We start from the raw sequence: 14340 nt of genomic DNA, 5'->3' as shown, positions 1-14340 counted from the left end.
TTAGAACTGCCATAGGTATTTCTCAAAAAAAAAAAAATTGCTATGTGAGGATTTTAAATTTTTTAAAGATATTTATGTACCTTAGCAGGGCTTAATTAACAAAACATCAGTGACTTTTCCATTAAAAACATTTTCTTTCAAAACTTCTCTTAAGAGGAGTCTGCTTGTTAGTGCCCTGAATAGGTAGCAACTTTATAAAGTGTCTAGGCTTGCAAGTTTTGGCCCGATGACTGGCAATGAACAGTGAGATTACAACAACATGAACTTTTCGATAAGTTTTCTATTCTTTTACTGCTTCCAAGATATTGATCCATGGTTGTCTTCAGTTCCTACCATATGAGAGACTGAATTTGTAAACTCTGCCCTTGAGGCCAGCAGAGGCTAAGATGTCACTGCTCAAGGGAAAGGCCTTTCATTTAAAGTTTGGAGGCCCAATGCCTCTGACATTCTGGGGTTCACCCAGGACAGTAAAGGGTTCAGTCGTCTGCCTTGTAGCCCTGGGTGTCTTGTGACTGTGCAGCTTTCGTTCAGAGCTCTCCCCTCAGCAGCCTGCCAGCAGGCCACAAGCCTCACCTTGGGTTTGCCCAGCTTGGATACTCCTTGCAAGCTGACCTTAGTACCTTTCCAAGCCTGAATTCACCCCAAAATCTTCCTTCTTCAGGATCCGGTTCCTCTCATTAGACCGTCTCAGAGAAAGCATTAGATTCGCTGCCTCTACAGAGACAGTAGAACGTTCCAACCTGCCAGCTTAACACAGTCATACACTTTACTGAACGGTACCCGCACTGATGATTTATAATGACAGCAAAACACATTTATTAACAAAAGAGGATGGATTAAGTGATGCCAAGTAAAAGGAATAAAGGTAGAGATGGTTGCAAGCAAATAAAAGTGAACACATTCATCTAGAAGTCTAAAACTTAATCTGGCAAGATACACTCTTTGTTCAAGACAGTTTCTCTCTCATCCACTGTCATCTTTCCAGATTTTTACTGGCTTGCCTGACCAGGACCCATCACAGAGATCAAATTGAGCTGTGCAGTCACAAGACACACAGGATTACAAAGCAGGCGTTGACTGAACCCCTGACTGGCTTGAGTGAACTCCAAAATGTCACAGCCCCCAACTCTTGTAACCTTTAAAATAAATCACAACTATCAGCGATCTTGGCAGAGACAGCTGACCATGAATGGGGACAAAGATGTGTCATGGCCATCTTCCTATTGCCCTCTTTCCCTAAAAATAATAATGACAATCAAAAGGTTAATATAAAATGGCTGAAATACCCTGCAAATACTTAGGTTAAATGGTCAAAGTAAACATTACGGGTGATTTTTGAAACCTATATTAATTAAAATACTATGGCTTATGCTTTCAGAGTACGAAATAGAGAGATCGTTTTTTCTCCGGATGAAGTGTGTCTTGGCTAAGAGGAATGCAGGCTTGACATGTAGCGGCTATAAGGTAACATGCTGAAGCCTTTCCATGTTCAAAGAGTAACAGGTTTTATGATATGGATAGCTGTAAAACAAAGTCTGCTACTGAAAAGAGTCAGAATGCCACCACTGGGTGCAGATTTTCTTATTAATGCAACAGTACTCCCTGAAACTATGGGCCAGATTTTGATACCCATGCTCATGCTGACTAGTACCTAACTCCACAGGTAGTCCCATTGATTTGAATGAGATTATTCCCTGTGCTGTTCAGGATGAGTAAGGGTATCAGAATATGGCTCCATGTGCCTGTATATCTCAGTTCAGGATTGATGTCTACCACAGTCTCAGGTGTATTTATCAACCTCTTAGCATACATTGTTTTAATAGTTACTGCACTTGAACATGGGTGATGGTAAATACTGTAATCCTACATGAGCACCTGCCATTCAAGCATATATTTTCAGCTTTACTTTGTGCATTTATTCTCCCATAAACTAAACAACATATTTCTACTACCTAAGCAGCAGCTGAGAAAGGCACCTTACACACAGTTCTACTGAAAATAAATGACTTATTCAATAGCAAGAGAAAGAACACCTCAGAGTGACCTGCTGTTGTTTTAGAATTCTTCCAAGGTGCAGACATTTACCTCCCCTTTTAAAGTTGAACAGTTATTCCTGAAAGTGTAGTTCTGGCTGGTCAACTGTCCTGCAGTGTACATTGTTCTAACCCATAATTTATATTGAAGCAATTTTTTAAAAAACTGAGTAGGTGGTGGCATCCCTCTGTTTTTCTTCTTAGATTACAATTTGTCAGGAAGCGGAGTCATGTGCCATTTTTCCTCCTTGAAGTCCTATTGCCTGGTTACCGTGTATATTGTTTAAAGATGTGATTTTCTAGAGCGCTCAGCATTGCCTTAACTCTGCTCTCATCAGTCAATGACTTAAAGGTTAGACCAATGCTGAGCACTTCAGAAGGTACCACCTGAATAGCCTAAGTGCAAGGGAAACCAAATATGCCTAATTGTGAGGGAATGAGGAGGCTCTGATGGGAGATTTTAAGTACATTATCACTGGGTTATTATTGACTATCATATAAATTAATGATTGAATGGGGAGCTTTAAGAGGAATCTATTTTTAGAAATATAGATAATGGATTGCCAAGAATTGCTTAAGGCAGTGGACACACGCTCCTTTTTACTGGAAGAATGTACAAGTCAAAACAAAGGAAATATACAAATAAACTGAGGGATATATAGAATGTGGTTTTGATACTTGTGGAGTTTCCCACATGATATTTGGACTGAGCCTTGCAAGAGAGTGCATAGCCAAATAGTAGCTGTTACAAACTAAGAATATTTATGTTCCTCAGAAGAGTTTCTAAGAGCATTTTGCACTTACCTTTGTTGCCCCAAATCATTATTTATTCCTTCTTACAGTCAAGTATCTAAATTTTAGCATCAGATATGCACATGCAACTCTCATGGACGGCAACTGGAATTATGTACATGTATGTCCAACTAGAATTTGAGCCTTCGACATTGGCATTGTTAATTTGTCCACAGGGATCATCTAATCCTGACTGGAAAGAAGCAACGCTTTTAATGTGTCTAAATAGATATTTAATCATTTATAATTAGGGCTACATTCATAAGTCTCTTAAAGTGTATCTGTTTTCATCATAATGAAGAACAAATTCAATAGGAGTAGTTTTGATACATCAAACTGGCTGTTAAAGTATAGCTTGGAATATGTATGTCTGTTGCATGATTAAGTCACCATCAACGGCAAATTTCAGTTTATTTGGTTAATGCACAATAACTATCTTATTGTATCTATATTAAATGTATATTTTATAACCTAAATTTAAAGCATTAACTGGAGAGCAGTCCATATGGCACCAGGGCCCTTGCATTTTAACACCAGATTACTATGTGCTGGTGACAGTAACACAGGTTCACAGCATGACTGCATCTCTACTTACAAATAAGACACTTAGCAGCCTTAAACTATGCAGACAGAGAAATGGTGTTAAGAGAAATTGTTTATATCACCATTGAAATAGGTGCAGCAGAGGCTGAGAAATAGATGCTCTCAAGATGCTGTCTTGACCTGTAAGACCTCTTCCTTTACCTTCAAATATTTACTGTGCTTTCTTTCCATGCCAGGTGATCCACTGCAGTGGCTATTTGAAGATACGTCAGTATATGCTGGACATGTCCTTGTATGATTCCTGTTACCAAATTGTAGGACTGGTGGCTGTGGGTCAATCTTTACCTCCCAGTGCAATCACTGAGATCAAGCTTCACAGTAACATGTTCATGTTCAGAGCAAGTCTGGACTTAAAACTTATATTCCTAGATTCCAGGTAAGCAAAATGATTTGGTTTCCATCATATAGCATCGAGAAGTTAAGTTTTGTCAAACTATAGGGGTTTCTAAATACTTCAATACACTTCATTTTTAGGTGTATTTTAACTATGACATCATTAAAATTGAACTTGAGCACGGTAAAAGTATGCGGAACTTTCAAAATGACTCAGTAAATAAGGCAATGTTTTATCTTTAAAGTATCAAGCCTACGGAACCTGATTCTAACCTATAGTTACATGTGTTATGGTAATGTCCAGAGGCCTCAAGGATAGATAAAAGGTGGGGGAAAGGAAGCATTATTATGCCTGTTTTACAGGTAGAGAAATGAGTCACAGAGAGATTAGGTGACCTGACCAAGGTAACACAAGAAATCCATGGCAGAGATGGGAACTGAACCCAGTCTCCCAAGTCCTAGTTCAGTGCCTTAGCTGTGAGACCAGCCTTCCTATCTAATGTCCTTAACCTTGCCTACATTATGGGTTTATGAAGAGATACGAGTGACAATTAAGTCAAATGGCCATTTAAAAACAAAACAAAAACCAGACATTAAATCTCTTCAGAAAAATAACTATTGGGACAGCTTGCAAGATTGCCTAGTGCACAAGCTATGCCTGGATTTATGGGAAATAGGCACTAGAACCATCTCAGCACACTCTACCGATACAACCCACGTGGATGCCTGAAAGAACTCCCACATGGGCAACAGAAAAGCACAAATCTGAGCTCAAAGAGACACATGAAGTGTCATATAATTTCAACATATAATTATGCCTGTCAATGTACTGTGATGATCTGTATGGTCCAATTTTAGATGTCCCAAGGGAAGAACCTTCCAGCAAATTTCCAGTCTTAGGTTTAACTACCAACAGGCAGATAATTCTAACCCCCACCCCCACCCAAAAAAACCCAACCAAACCCCACAGTACTAGGACTGTGGAACAAGATTTGACCCACTTGGTGACTTCCGTGACATGCTGGAGTTTCAAGGAAAAGAAATGATATTCATACATAATGGTAAAAAAGTCTGTGACCAATACATTGGAGAAGTTTTGCAGAGCAATTTAAACACTCAAAAGCATGCTGTCTCTCCAGGCTAAGATCAATGAGGCCCAGTACTGAAATGCAAGTTACAATTTGTTTTAGGAATTCTCTCTTTTTTTGGCATGTTTAATGCAATACATCCAATATTGCTAAGCACTGAAAGCTGGTCTATGCTAGCAAGTTAGGTCGGGTTAACTATAGTTGCTCAGGGCTGTGAAAAATTTCACATTATGTGCGATCTAGTTAAGCAATCCAAGCCCCGGTATAGACACTGTTCGGTCGCCAGAAGAATTCTTACATTGACCTAGCTACTGCCTCTCGGAGAGATGGTTTTACTCCAGTGATGGAAGAACCCCTTACTACAGTGATGCAACTGCAGTGCTGAAACTGTGCCGTTGTAGCATTTCTAGTGTAAGGCTAAGGCTCAACAATATGCCTGTACATGGCAGAGCTAAGGTAGGGTGAGGAAGAGGTGCTCTAATGGGACCTCAAGAGGTCTTCTAGTCTAGTCCCCTCCACTCATGGCAGGACTAAGTATTCTGTAGACCCATCCCTGACAGGTGTTTGTCCAACCTGATCTTAAAAATCTCCAATGACAGAGATTCCACAACTTCCCCAGGCAATTTACTCCAGTGCTTAACTACCCTGACAGTTAGGAAGTTTTTCCTAATGTCCAACCTAAATCACCCTTGCTGCATTTTAAGCTCATTGCTTCTTGTCCTATCCTAAGAGATTAAGGAGAGCAATTTTTCACCCTCCTCCCTGTAACAACCTTCTATGTACTTGAAAACTGATATGTCCCCCCCGCAGTCTTTTCTTCTCCAGACTAAACAAAGTTTTTTCAATGTTCTCTCATAAGTCATGTTTTCTAGACTTCTAATCATTTTTGTTGCTCTCCTCTGGATTTTCTCCAATTTTTCCACATCTTTCCTGAAATGTGGCGCCAAGAACTGGCCACAATACTTAAGTTGAGGCCTAATTAGTGCAAATAAAGCGGAAGAATTACTTCTCATCCTGTGATTCTATGATACTAAATGGAGTTGCCTGGAGGCATAAGTGTCTTCATAAGAGACAGTCTATCCAGAGGCGCTGATCGGAGCACAGTGAACAAAAGGTCCTGTTACACCACTGAAAAAGATACAGCCAGCACTGTCCCCACACTTGCCAGGAAGCACAAGGGTGGGGTCCTGCCCCTGTCCCACAAAGATGAACTTCTGGAATATCAAGCATTGTCAGTAGTGCTGGCCAGCGCCCTTCCCCTAGCACTCCCCAGTCCAGCTGTCCAAATTATCATTACCTCCTGACAGGAAGGTATTCCCCTGCACTCTCTCCGACTCCTGCCGGTAGTGTACCCACACAGAAACCCCACAGAAAGGGCATAATCGTGCCCTAAATGGTAATAGGAGAAGACAACTAAATATATCAGCTTTAAGGAGAAATAGTTTTAAATAGTTTAAAAGTTAATTCCCGCCCACAAAAGTCATCTGTGGCTGCTGCTTTACTGTATGCACCCATTCATTCCCTCAGTTTCAAGGGACACTGGAGGGGAGATGAGATAATTTTGGCCAGTTCTGTTCCCCTTTCTGTTTTCCTTGTTCACACATTCAGAGTCCTTTTTACATCCCAAGATGGAAATCAGGGATGTTTGGAGTAGAAATAGACCAAGGCTGCAAAACTCAGATCCAGAATCAAACTTTTCCAAACTGAGTGTGTTCAGATCAGGGCGTTTGTTTGACCATTCTAGAGGTAGCTGCAAAACTAGGGATACAGAGCCAACATCTGGAGCTGCTCAACTCCAGGATTTTGATTTGAGAGCACATCTTTGATCATTAGTTAAGCAAGAAAGCCACATGAAAATCACTCTCTTCATTTTAATTGCACTGAGATCTGAGTGACTGATGTAAATCAGACCTAAACAGGGCTTAAGGTGCAGTCATTCAATGCACCTCTCACAGTTACAGGGTGAACTGTGCCTTAGATCCTCTTTAATCACTCTCCAGTGCACTTCTTACGTGACAAGCCTGGCTTCATACACCTCACCCTGCATGGAACCTTGTGGTCCAACCACTCTTAGATGGGTCTCTAGGGCTGTTTCTCAACTGTGTTAATATGACAGGCCCAGCTGAGTTTGGCACCTCTCAGCCCTTTCACTGCTGGAACCTGTGACCAGAGAGTAGATTAAAATGACTCAGATGGGGCCTTCAGAACATAAGAACGGCCGTACTGGATCAGACCAGTGGTCTGTCTAGCCCAGTATCCTGTCTTCTGACAGTGGCTGGTTGGAGGTTTAAGAACACCCAGAACAGGGCAATTTCAAATGATCCATCCCCTGTCATCAAGTCCCAGCTTCTGTCAGTTGGAGGTTTAGGGACATGTAGAGCATGGGGTTGTGTCCCTGACCATCAGCTAACAGCCATGGATGGACCTGTCCTCCATGAACTTATCTAATTCTTTTGGAATCCAATTATCCTTTTGACCTTTACAACATCCCATGGCAACAAGTTCAATGGGTTGATTGTGCGTTGCATGACGAAGTTGTTCCTTTTGTTTGTTTTAAACCTGCTGCTTATTAATTTCATCACGTGACTCCTATATAACGGAATTATGTGAAGGAGTGAACAACACTTCCCTAATTCACTTTCTCCAGACCATTCGTGATTTTATAGACTATTATTATATCCTTCCTTAGTCATCTCTTGTCTAAACTGAACAGTCCCAGTCTTTTTTTAATCTCCCCTCGTATGGAAGCAGTTCATATCCCTCATCATTTTTATTGCCCTATATCTTCTTTGAGATGGGGTGACCAGAATTGCACACAGTATTCAGAATGTGGGCGTACCATGGATGTATATAGTGGCATTATGGTATTTTCTGTTTTATTATCTATCCCTTTCCTATGGCTTCTAACACATAGATAGCTTTTTTTGACTGCTTCTGCACATTGAGTAGGTGTTTTCAGAGAACTATCCACGAGGACTCCAATATCTCTTTCTTGAGTGATAACATAATTTAGCCCCCATCAATTTACATGGATACTTGGGATTAATTGGCATTATTTATGCATTTCCCCAAAAGTACAAAGCCCATCAAGCAAAGGATAAAACCAATTAAAGTCCTATACGTCTGGATCTGGTACATCTTAATCTTTCCTTGCCAGCTTTTGTTATTCCCCCTCAGCCCAGCTAACAACTCATCTCTTGCTGAGAGAAACAGACTGTCCTGATCACAGTAGGCTTTCCTGGTCTTTTTTTTTTTCCTCGCCAACCTGTCAGCTTTCACTGATACCCTGGACAGCCACCTGGCCACTCACTCAACCCCCATCCTTTTCTAGGGCCAGGGCCCTCTAATGCAGTGGTTCTCAACCAGGGGTATGTGTACCACTGGGGGTACACAGAAGTCTTCCGGGGGTACATCAACTCATCTAGAAATTTGCCTAGTTTTACAACAGGCTACATGAAAAGCACTAGCAAAGTCAGTACAAACTAAAATTTCATACAGACAATGGCTTGTTTATACTGCTCTATATACTACACACTGAAATGTAAGTACAATACTTATATTCCAATTGGTTTATTTTATAATGATACGGTAAAAATGAGAAAGTAGGCAATTTTTCAGTAACAGTGGGCTGTGACACTTTTGTATTCTTATGTCTGATTTTGTAAGCGTGTAGTTTTTAAGTGAGGTGAAACTTGGGGGGATGCAAGACAAATCAGACTCCTGAAAGGGGTACAGTAGTCTGGAAAGGTTGAGAGCCACTGTTCTAATGTCATAGTGTTCCCTTTGACCTCTCTCTCCTCAGCCTTGCAAAACAGCGATAGGATCAAGGCTGCTGAATAGTCTCCTCTTCCTAGCTATAAACCTGGGCATTGTGTTTGTTTAGATGCTCCTTATGTAGGCCGGTTGGTTTACCTTTCCTGCTTGGTTCCCTTAACAGCCCCTTTTGATCTAACTCCATAGCAAGTAACCCATCCAACAACCACACACAGGTATGCACCATATTCATGAAAAATAAACCAATGTCTCCCACTTGGTCATAGAACCACTGCGCACTAGGCAGCATTTGGGTGTTGAGTTTTGTGACCAAGGAGAGAGTGGGAGTGCTGTGGAAGCCACATCCAACTCCTCCCTCTGCTCCCTCCCCCAACACACACCTTGCAGAGGGAGGAAGCTCTTCACTTTACCTTCAAGTGACCTCCACCTCATGTCAGTGTACAAATCACCAACAGCCCCTAAGGAAAATGCATCTAAATCCTTCCCAGATGAAGGAAAGGTTGCCATGTTGGGGGATCTTTAGGGAGGGATTGTGTGTTTAGGGGAAGGGTTGCTAGAGGAGCCTTCTTTCTCCTTCCCTCTCTCTCTCACTCTCTTGGGTGCATGCACACACACACACACACAAAGCCAACAAAGGAAGCCTGAAATCATGAAACATACAAAGCACCTTTCCCCTCCAACTGATGTGTCAGTAAAAATAAATGTAAAGACCTGCTTCTCTGCAGGGCTAAGCAATGAATGAAGCTCTAAGGAAAGAGAAAACAAAAGGCATGATAATCAAAAAGTGGAGTTCAAGTTATTTGTAAGACCCGATTACACTGTGTAACACGTCTTGTATTCATTTTACAGGATTGCTATGTTATCTTGAAACTGAGTGCAGTACCTCCGCTCTGCTGTTAGAGATGGAGAAAGACCATGGGAGTGTAAATGCCACCAACACATAGATAAACAAACAAAGCTAACTGTGGTTAAATTCCTTGGTGTAATTTAGAGTATATTTTTCTATCAAGTAGCAAGGACAGAAAGAGCACTTGGGTCATGTAGTCTGATCCCTCTTGTATTGTGTGGGACTATTTCTATAAGGGCCTACTAAAAAGTTTCTTGCACCTTCCTTGAAGTGGCTGATGCTGGCCACTGTCAGCATACTGGACTAGATATATCTCAGGACTGATTCCTCATGGCAATTCTTATGTATTCACTACCTCACTCCCAGTCTGTCTGCAGTGATCGTACTTTTACTTCGCTCCACTCAGTTCCCATCCTATTGCTCTTAAAGTTAAGAAACTTTTGCCTCATGTCTATCTTAAGCTTTCCTTCTCCTTCTTTAGCTTCCAGGCATTGCTATTGTTCCTTGTCCTTCCATCTTCCAAAACGGTATAATCCTCTGCCTTCCTTTAGACTGTTAGCTTGAATTTATTTATAGACTGTGGGAACGGCCACTGTAGACTAATTATTTTTGCTATGCTCATATATCTGCAAGGGCGTAAAATTTGTCAATAGTTAAAAAAAAAAAAGTTACTTTACAGTTCCACAAACAGATCATCAACTGGATCTTTGTGCAGAGGATCATTCATGTTAGTAGTTCCAAAGTTGCTATTAATAAGATAAACTAAGTAAAAATCTAATGCTGAAATAAGTTAACAGATCCTCCTCCTTGACTATATCTAGGACACTCCTTTGTGTACAACATTACTGCACCCTGTATTTGGCAGGCGTACCAAAGTTTTAATTTCTTGTAAAGATGATTGTTCTCTATTTCCAAACCAACATGATTTCTCTGCAGCCTTTTAGCCTTGATTAGTTGGCAAAATCAATATTAGTTTAATGAATTTGAATATTTCTAGAGATACTGCTTATCTGTCAGCCTTCCTCTTCTAGGGTGACTGATTTAACTGGATACGAGCCCCAAGACTTGATAGAGAAGACCCTCTACCACCATGTCCATGGCTGCGATGTCTTCCATTTACGATATGCTCACCATCTCTGTAAGTAATTGGCATAAAGTGACTGGCTCAAACCTTCAGCTTAGTCAGTAGGGTCAGGAGTTCTGCAGACAACAGCACAGTGGAGCAAGGAAAACAAATCTGAAAAGGGACAGATCTCAAGTGCTCAGCACCCATAATTGAGACCAGATTTTCAAAAATACTCAGCTCCCATTCAGGAAGCAATTAAATGGTCTGATTTTTAGATGAGCTCATCACCCAATATGCTCTGTTCTTTTCAAAATATATTTGGCTACCTATTTTGCTGCCCAAATGGGAGCAGAGCTGTTTTGAAAATCTGTCCCTGATTGTGAAAAAAATCTGTCTCTTAATGGTCTTAGTTTGGAAAAAAAAGTTATGCAACAGTTCCATTGATTTTTGCAAGTACATTGGTAATAATCAGTGTGTGTTTGAAATGTTGGATGGAAAACCAAAGAATTCTGAGATGCATGTTCCTTAGTAGCATGTGGATGAGTTCTGAAAACAGAGTGTCAGGAGAAACAGGTACATTAGTAATTCCCCACTGACAAGAGGGCAATTGATCACCTCCTCAAACATCTGTATTTAGTTTATTCACTGAAATAGTCATACAGCAGCATTATTTATTTATTTATTTATTTTTCCACAAGCAAATTGGGGGAATAGAAAATTTTTCTGATATGGCTCAGACTTCCACGCCCAACTCTTACCACATACACTAATTGTGTAAACAAACAACCCAAAGAAAAGACAAAAGAAACCCAAACCATTGCTAATGAATTGGTTTCCAGATTGCTACCATTGGTTTAAAACAACCAGAAAGAAACCATCCTTACCCTCTCTGAAGAAGAATCAATCCCTTATGTTACTGTGTGATATTAATGAAGATCTGGAATATATATAAGAACTATATAGGAAGATGACCTTACTGTACTTAGAGCAAGTCAATAGTGAATGACTTAATATCAAATTCTGTTGACTCCAATGGGAGTTATGCACAGGAAGGCAGAAATTGACTCTAAATATGTTGGCATTTTCCAAAGAATTAGTGGAAGCTCAGACTTGCTAAGTCACATTATTTCCTACTGGCTCTTATTTTTAGTCTCCTCTTTTATGAAAGATCAAAAACTGTTTATATCCTTAGTTCCTTCCTATGGCATCTGACTGCTCACCTGCACAAGCCAATGCTCATTTCCCCCCTCTGATATTATTTGAGATAGCGATGTCAAACAGTAGAAATAATTCTGATAAAGCTATGATCTTCTTCTGAAAAACTGTATCTCACCTTTACAACACAGTCATGATCATCAGAACCCATAGCATCAGAACTCATTCTGGCAATGGAAGGCAATAGCTGATACTTTGGTCCAGTTTTGTAAATAGGATTTGAGTGGTGCATGAGTGGAATTTTAAAATACAGAGATATGACTAAGCTACTTAGTTAAAAATACTGATCTGGATGCTATAACTGAACTATAAAGGTAAAAAATTACGAAGTTTAGAAACAAGTTTAGAAGAAATATAAGAGACACATATATAAATTACAAGGTCTGACGAGTTAAAGTAACCAAGGGCCAAGGAGAAAACGTCAGAATACTTGGGGAACAATAGGAACAGTAAAAAAGCATGGCATGAATAGCGAGTAATAAGAATGATGAAAACAGATGTAAAATGTACAAACTTCTGTGCCTCCAGAGAGCACTATTATAACCCCCCCATCATCCATCAGCAAACATCTGACGAGTATGAACAGTAGAAGGTTGTCAGGTCTGAATGTACACAATTTAGCATTCTATGAAAGAGTCTGATGATTAAGTGTCACCTGACGTTAATCTGGAGAGAAAAAAATCTTACACCTGATTAGGGAATTAAAAAAACAAAACCCTATACTGAGATAAGCTCTTCCAAAATAAACTCAAAAACTATAAGACAAGCATTAGAGAGAGCCATGAAGGAAACAATAAAACTAGAAGTATAACGGGTGAAATAAGAACAGCAAGACTAGTAGATGTGAGAAGTTTGCTGAAGATATGCTGATATAAAAATAGTTTCCTGTTTGAAACATTTGGTAGCTTCCAGGTTGAAGAAAAAAATGTTGACATTTCAGAGGGTTTACTTATTTCTATAATGCCATCAGTGTGCAGGGAATTGCTGTACAAAGGAGGAAGTTTGCCACTCAGCTAATGGGTCCCTGCCTAAGGAGCTGAGAGTCTTCAAAACCGGACAAGTGAAGCCATTACAATGCAAACAAAATACTCCTAGCCTCAGCTGTGTCTTTTCTCTTGAGCCTTCTTCCTTTGTAGGGAGGGTTCAGTGCACCAAAAATGTTATAATCTCATTGTTTCTACTCCACAAATTGCTGCCAGTTTGTCCAGGAACTGGATCCTTATGCCAGAGCAGACAAAGTACAAGCCCCAGCTGCTCCCTGGAAGGGAACCTCACAGGTACAACGCCCAGTATAATGGAGGTGGTGCAGGTTAAACTCTGCACCACCTTGAGCCTCTTGTCTCCCAGTGTAATGCTCAAGACTTTCAGCAAAGCTTCACTGCTCTTCCAGGCAGCTAGGGAGCTTTAAAGGGCTGCTATTCTGTTAGGGCACCATTCACTGATCATGCAGTTGTAGGGAATCCAGTGGATTGCTGAGTGGTCTGATCTGGGGAAGCTTAGATAATTACTGTTGCAAGTGTAGGATTGAAAGGCCAATTTACCTGTAGTTGTGGCCTTGAGCACAGGCTGGTGAATGATGCATTTCAGTGAAACCTATGGAGCCTTTTAAAATAGCCATTTATGACAGACCAAATCGGCCAGCCCATGTAAGCCAATCTTTTCAGCCTGCACGCTCAACCAGGCAGGGAACCACAAGAGAGAAACAGCCATTCACAAATGGCAGAAGAAAGCTGTAAACTGAACAGCCAAGAGTAAAAAGCTGCTGAATCCTATCCAACTGATTGCACTGAGGGTCACTTGGGCCTGCACAAGTTGGCTTGGTAATAGACACTTCTCACCCAGAAAGACATGGCTGAGGTCTCTTTGTCAGCAGCTCACAGGGCAATTTAATGCAGGGTCAACTGCGAACTGATCTAACATTCTGTATTAGAATCGTGGCCACTATCCTTTGTCCAACGAGATGCTTTCCTCAAAGACTGCCATAAAGAAGAACACAGGAGAGACACAGCTTATACATACTTGGGAAGTGAAGCTGGAGCTTCAATTCTTTTGCAACCTTTAAAACATTGTCTTAACAGAGGACCTAAAATAGGAATTAGGAAAATGAGAAGGCAACTGACAAAGGTGGAGCCCAGAACAACTCCGAATGCACAAAGAACACTGCTGCGGATACATGGAACAGAAGGTGCTCTACTAGTATTAATTTATGCTTTGGAAACTAAGTAGCTAGATAATTTGAATTTGGGATAAGAGAAACCTGAGAATTAGACTAAGGATATGACTACACTTTGAGCTGGGAATGTGATTCCTAGCTTGAGGAGACATACCAGTGCTAGCTCCGATCAAGCTAGTGCACTAAATATAGTGTAGCTGCGATGATGAGGGCTAGACACCTTGAGTACATGCTTAGTGTCTGTGATGGGCATGTACTCGGCGTGGCTAGCCCCTCCTGTTCCTATGGGTACATTTTATTTTTAGCATGTTAGTTTGATGAGAGCTAGCATGAATATGTCTCCTTGAGCTGAGACTCGCTTCCCCAGCTTCAAGTGTAGACATCCCCTGAGGTAGAGGAAGTTGCTTTTGGAAAAG

The 14340-nt window shown here is 40.7% G+C and overlaps 1 protein-coding gene across 3 annotated transcripts in view; it reads left to right on the top strand.

Annotated features, from left to right (window-relative positions):
- The window catches only part of SIM2 (SIM bHLH transcription factor 2), a 71317-nt gene that overhangs the window by 38661 nt on the left and 18316 nt on the right, over window positions 1-14340 (top strand). For all 3 annotated transcript variants that reach the window (XM_075132837.1, XM_075132836.1, XM_075132841.1), the window contains 3 exons: window positions 1379-1464; window positions 3605-3804; window positions 10502-10608. In XM_075132837.1, the coding sequence (XP_074988938.1) occupies window positions 1379-1464; window positions 3605-3804; window positions 10502-10608 (393 nt within the window). The remainder of the gene's footprint in view (window positions 1-1378; window positions 1465-3604; window positions 3805-10501; window positions 10609-14340) is intronic.

This window comes from Caretta caretta, chromosome 1 (genome assembly GCF_965140235.1).
Source record: "Caretta caretta isolate rCarCar2 chromosome 1, rCarCar1.hap1, whole genome shotgun sequence".
Taxonomy (NCBI): Eukaryota; Metazoa; Chordata; order Testudines; family Cheloniidae; genus Caretta; species Caretta caretta.
The sequence above is the reverse complement of the archived record's forward strand: the minus strand, read 5'-3'. Positions and strand labels throughout refer to the sequence as shown.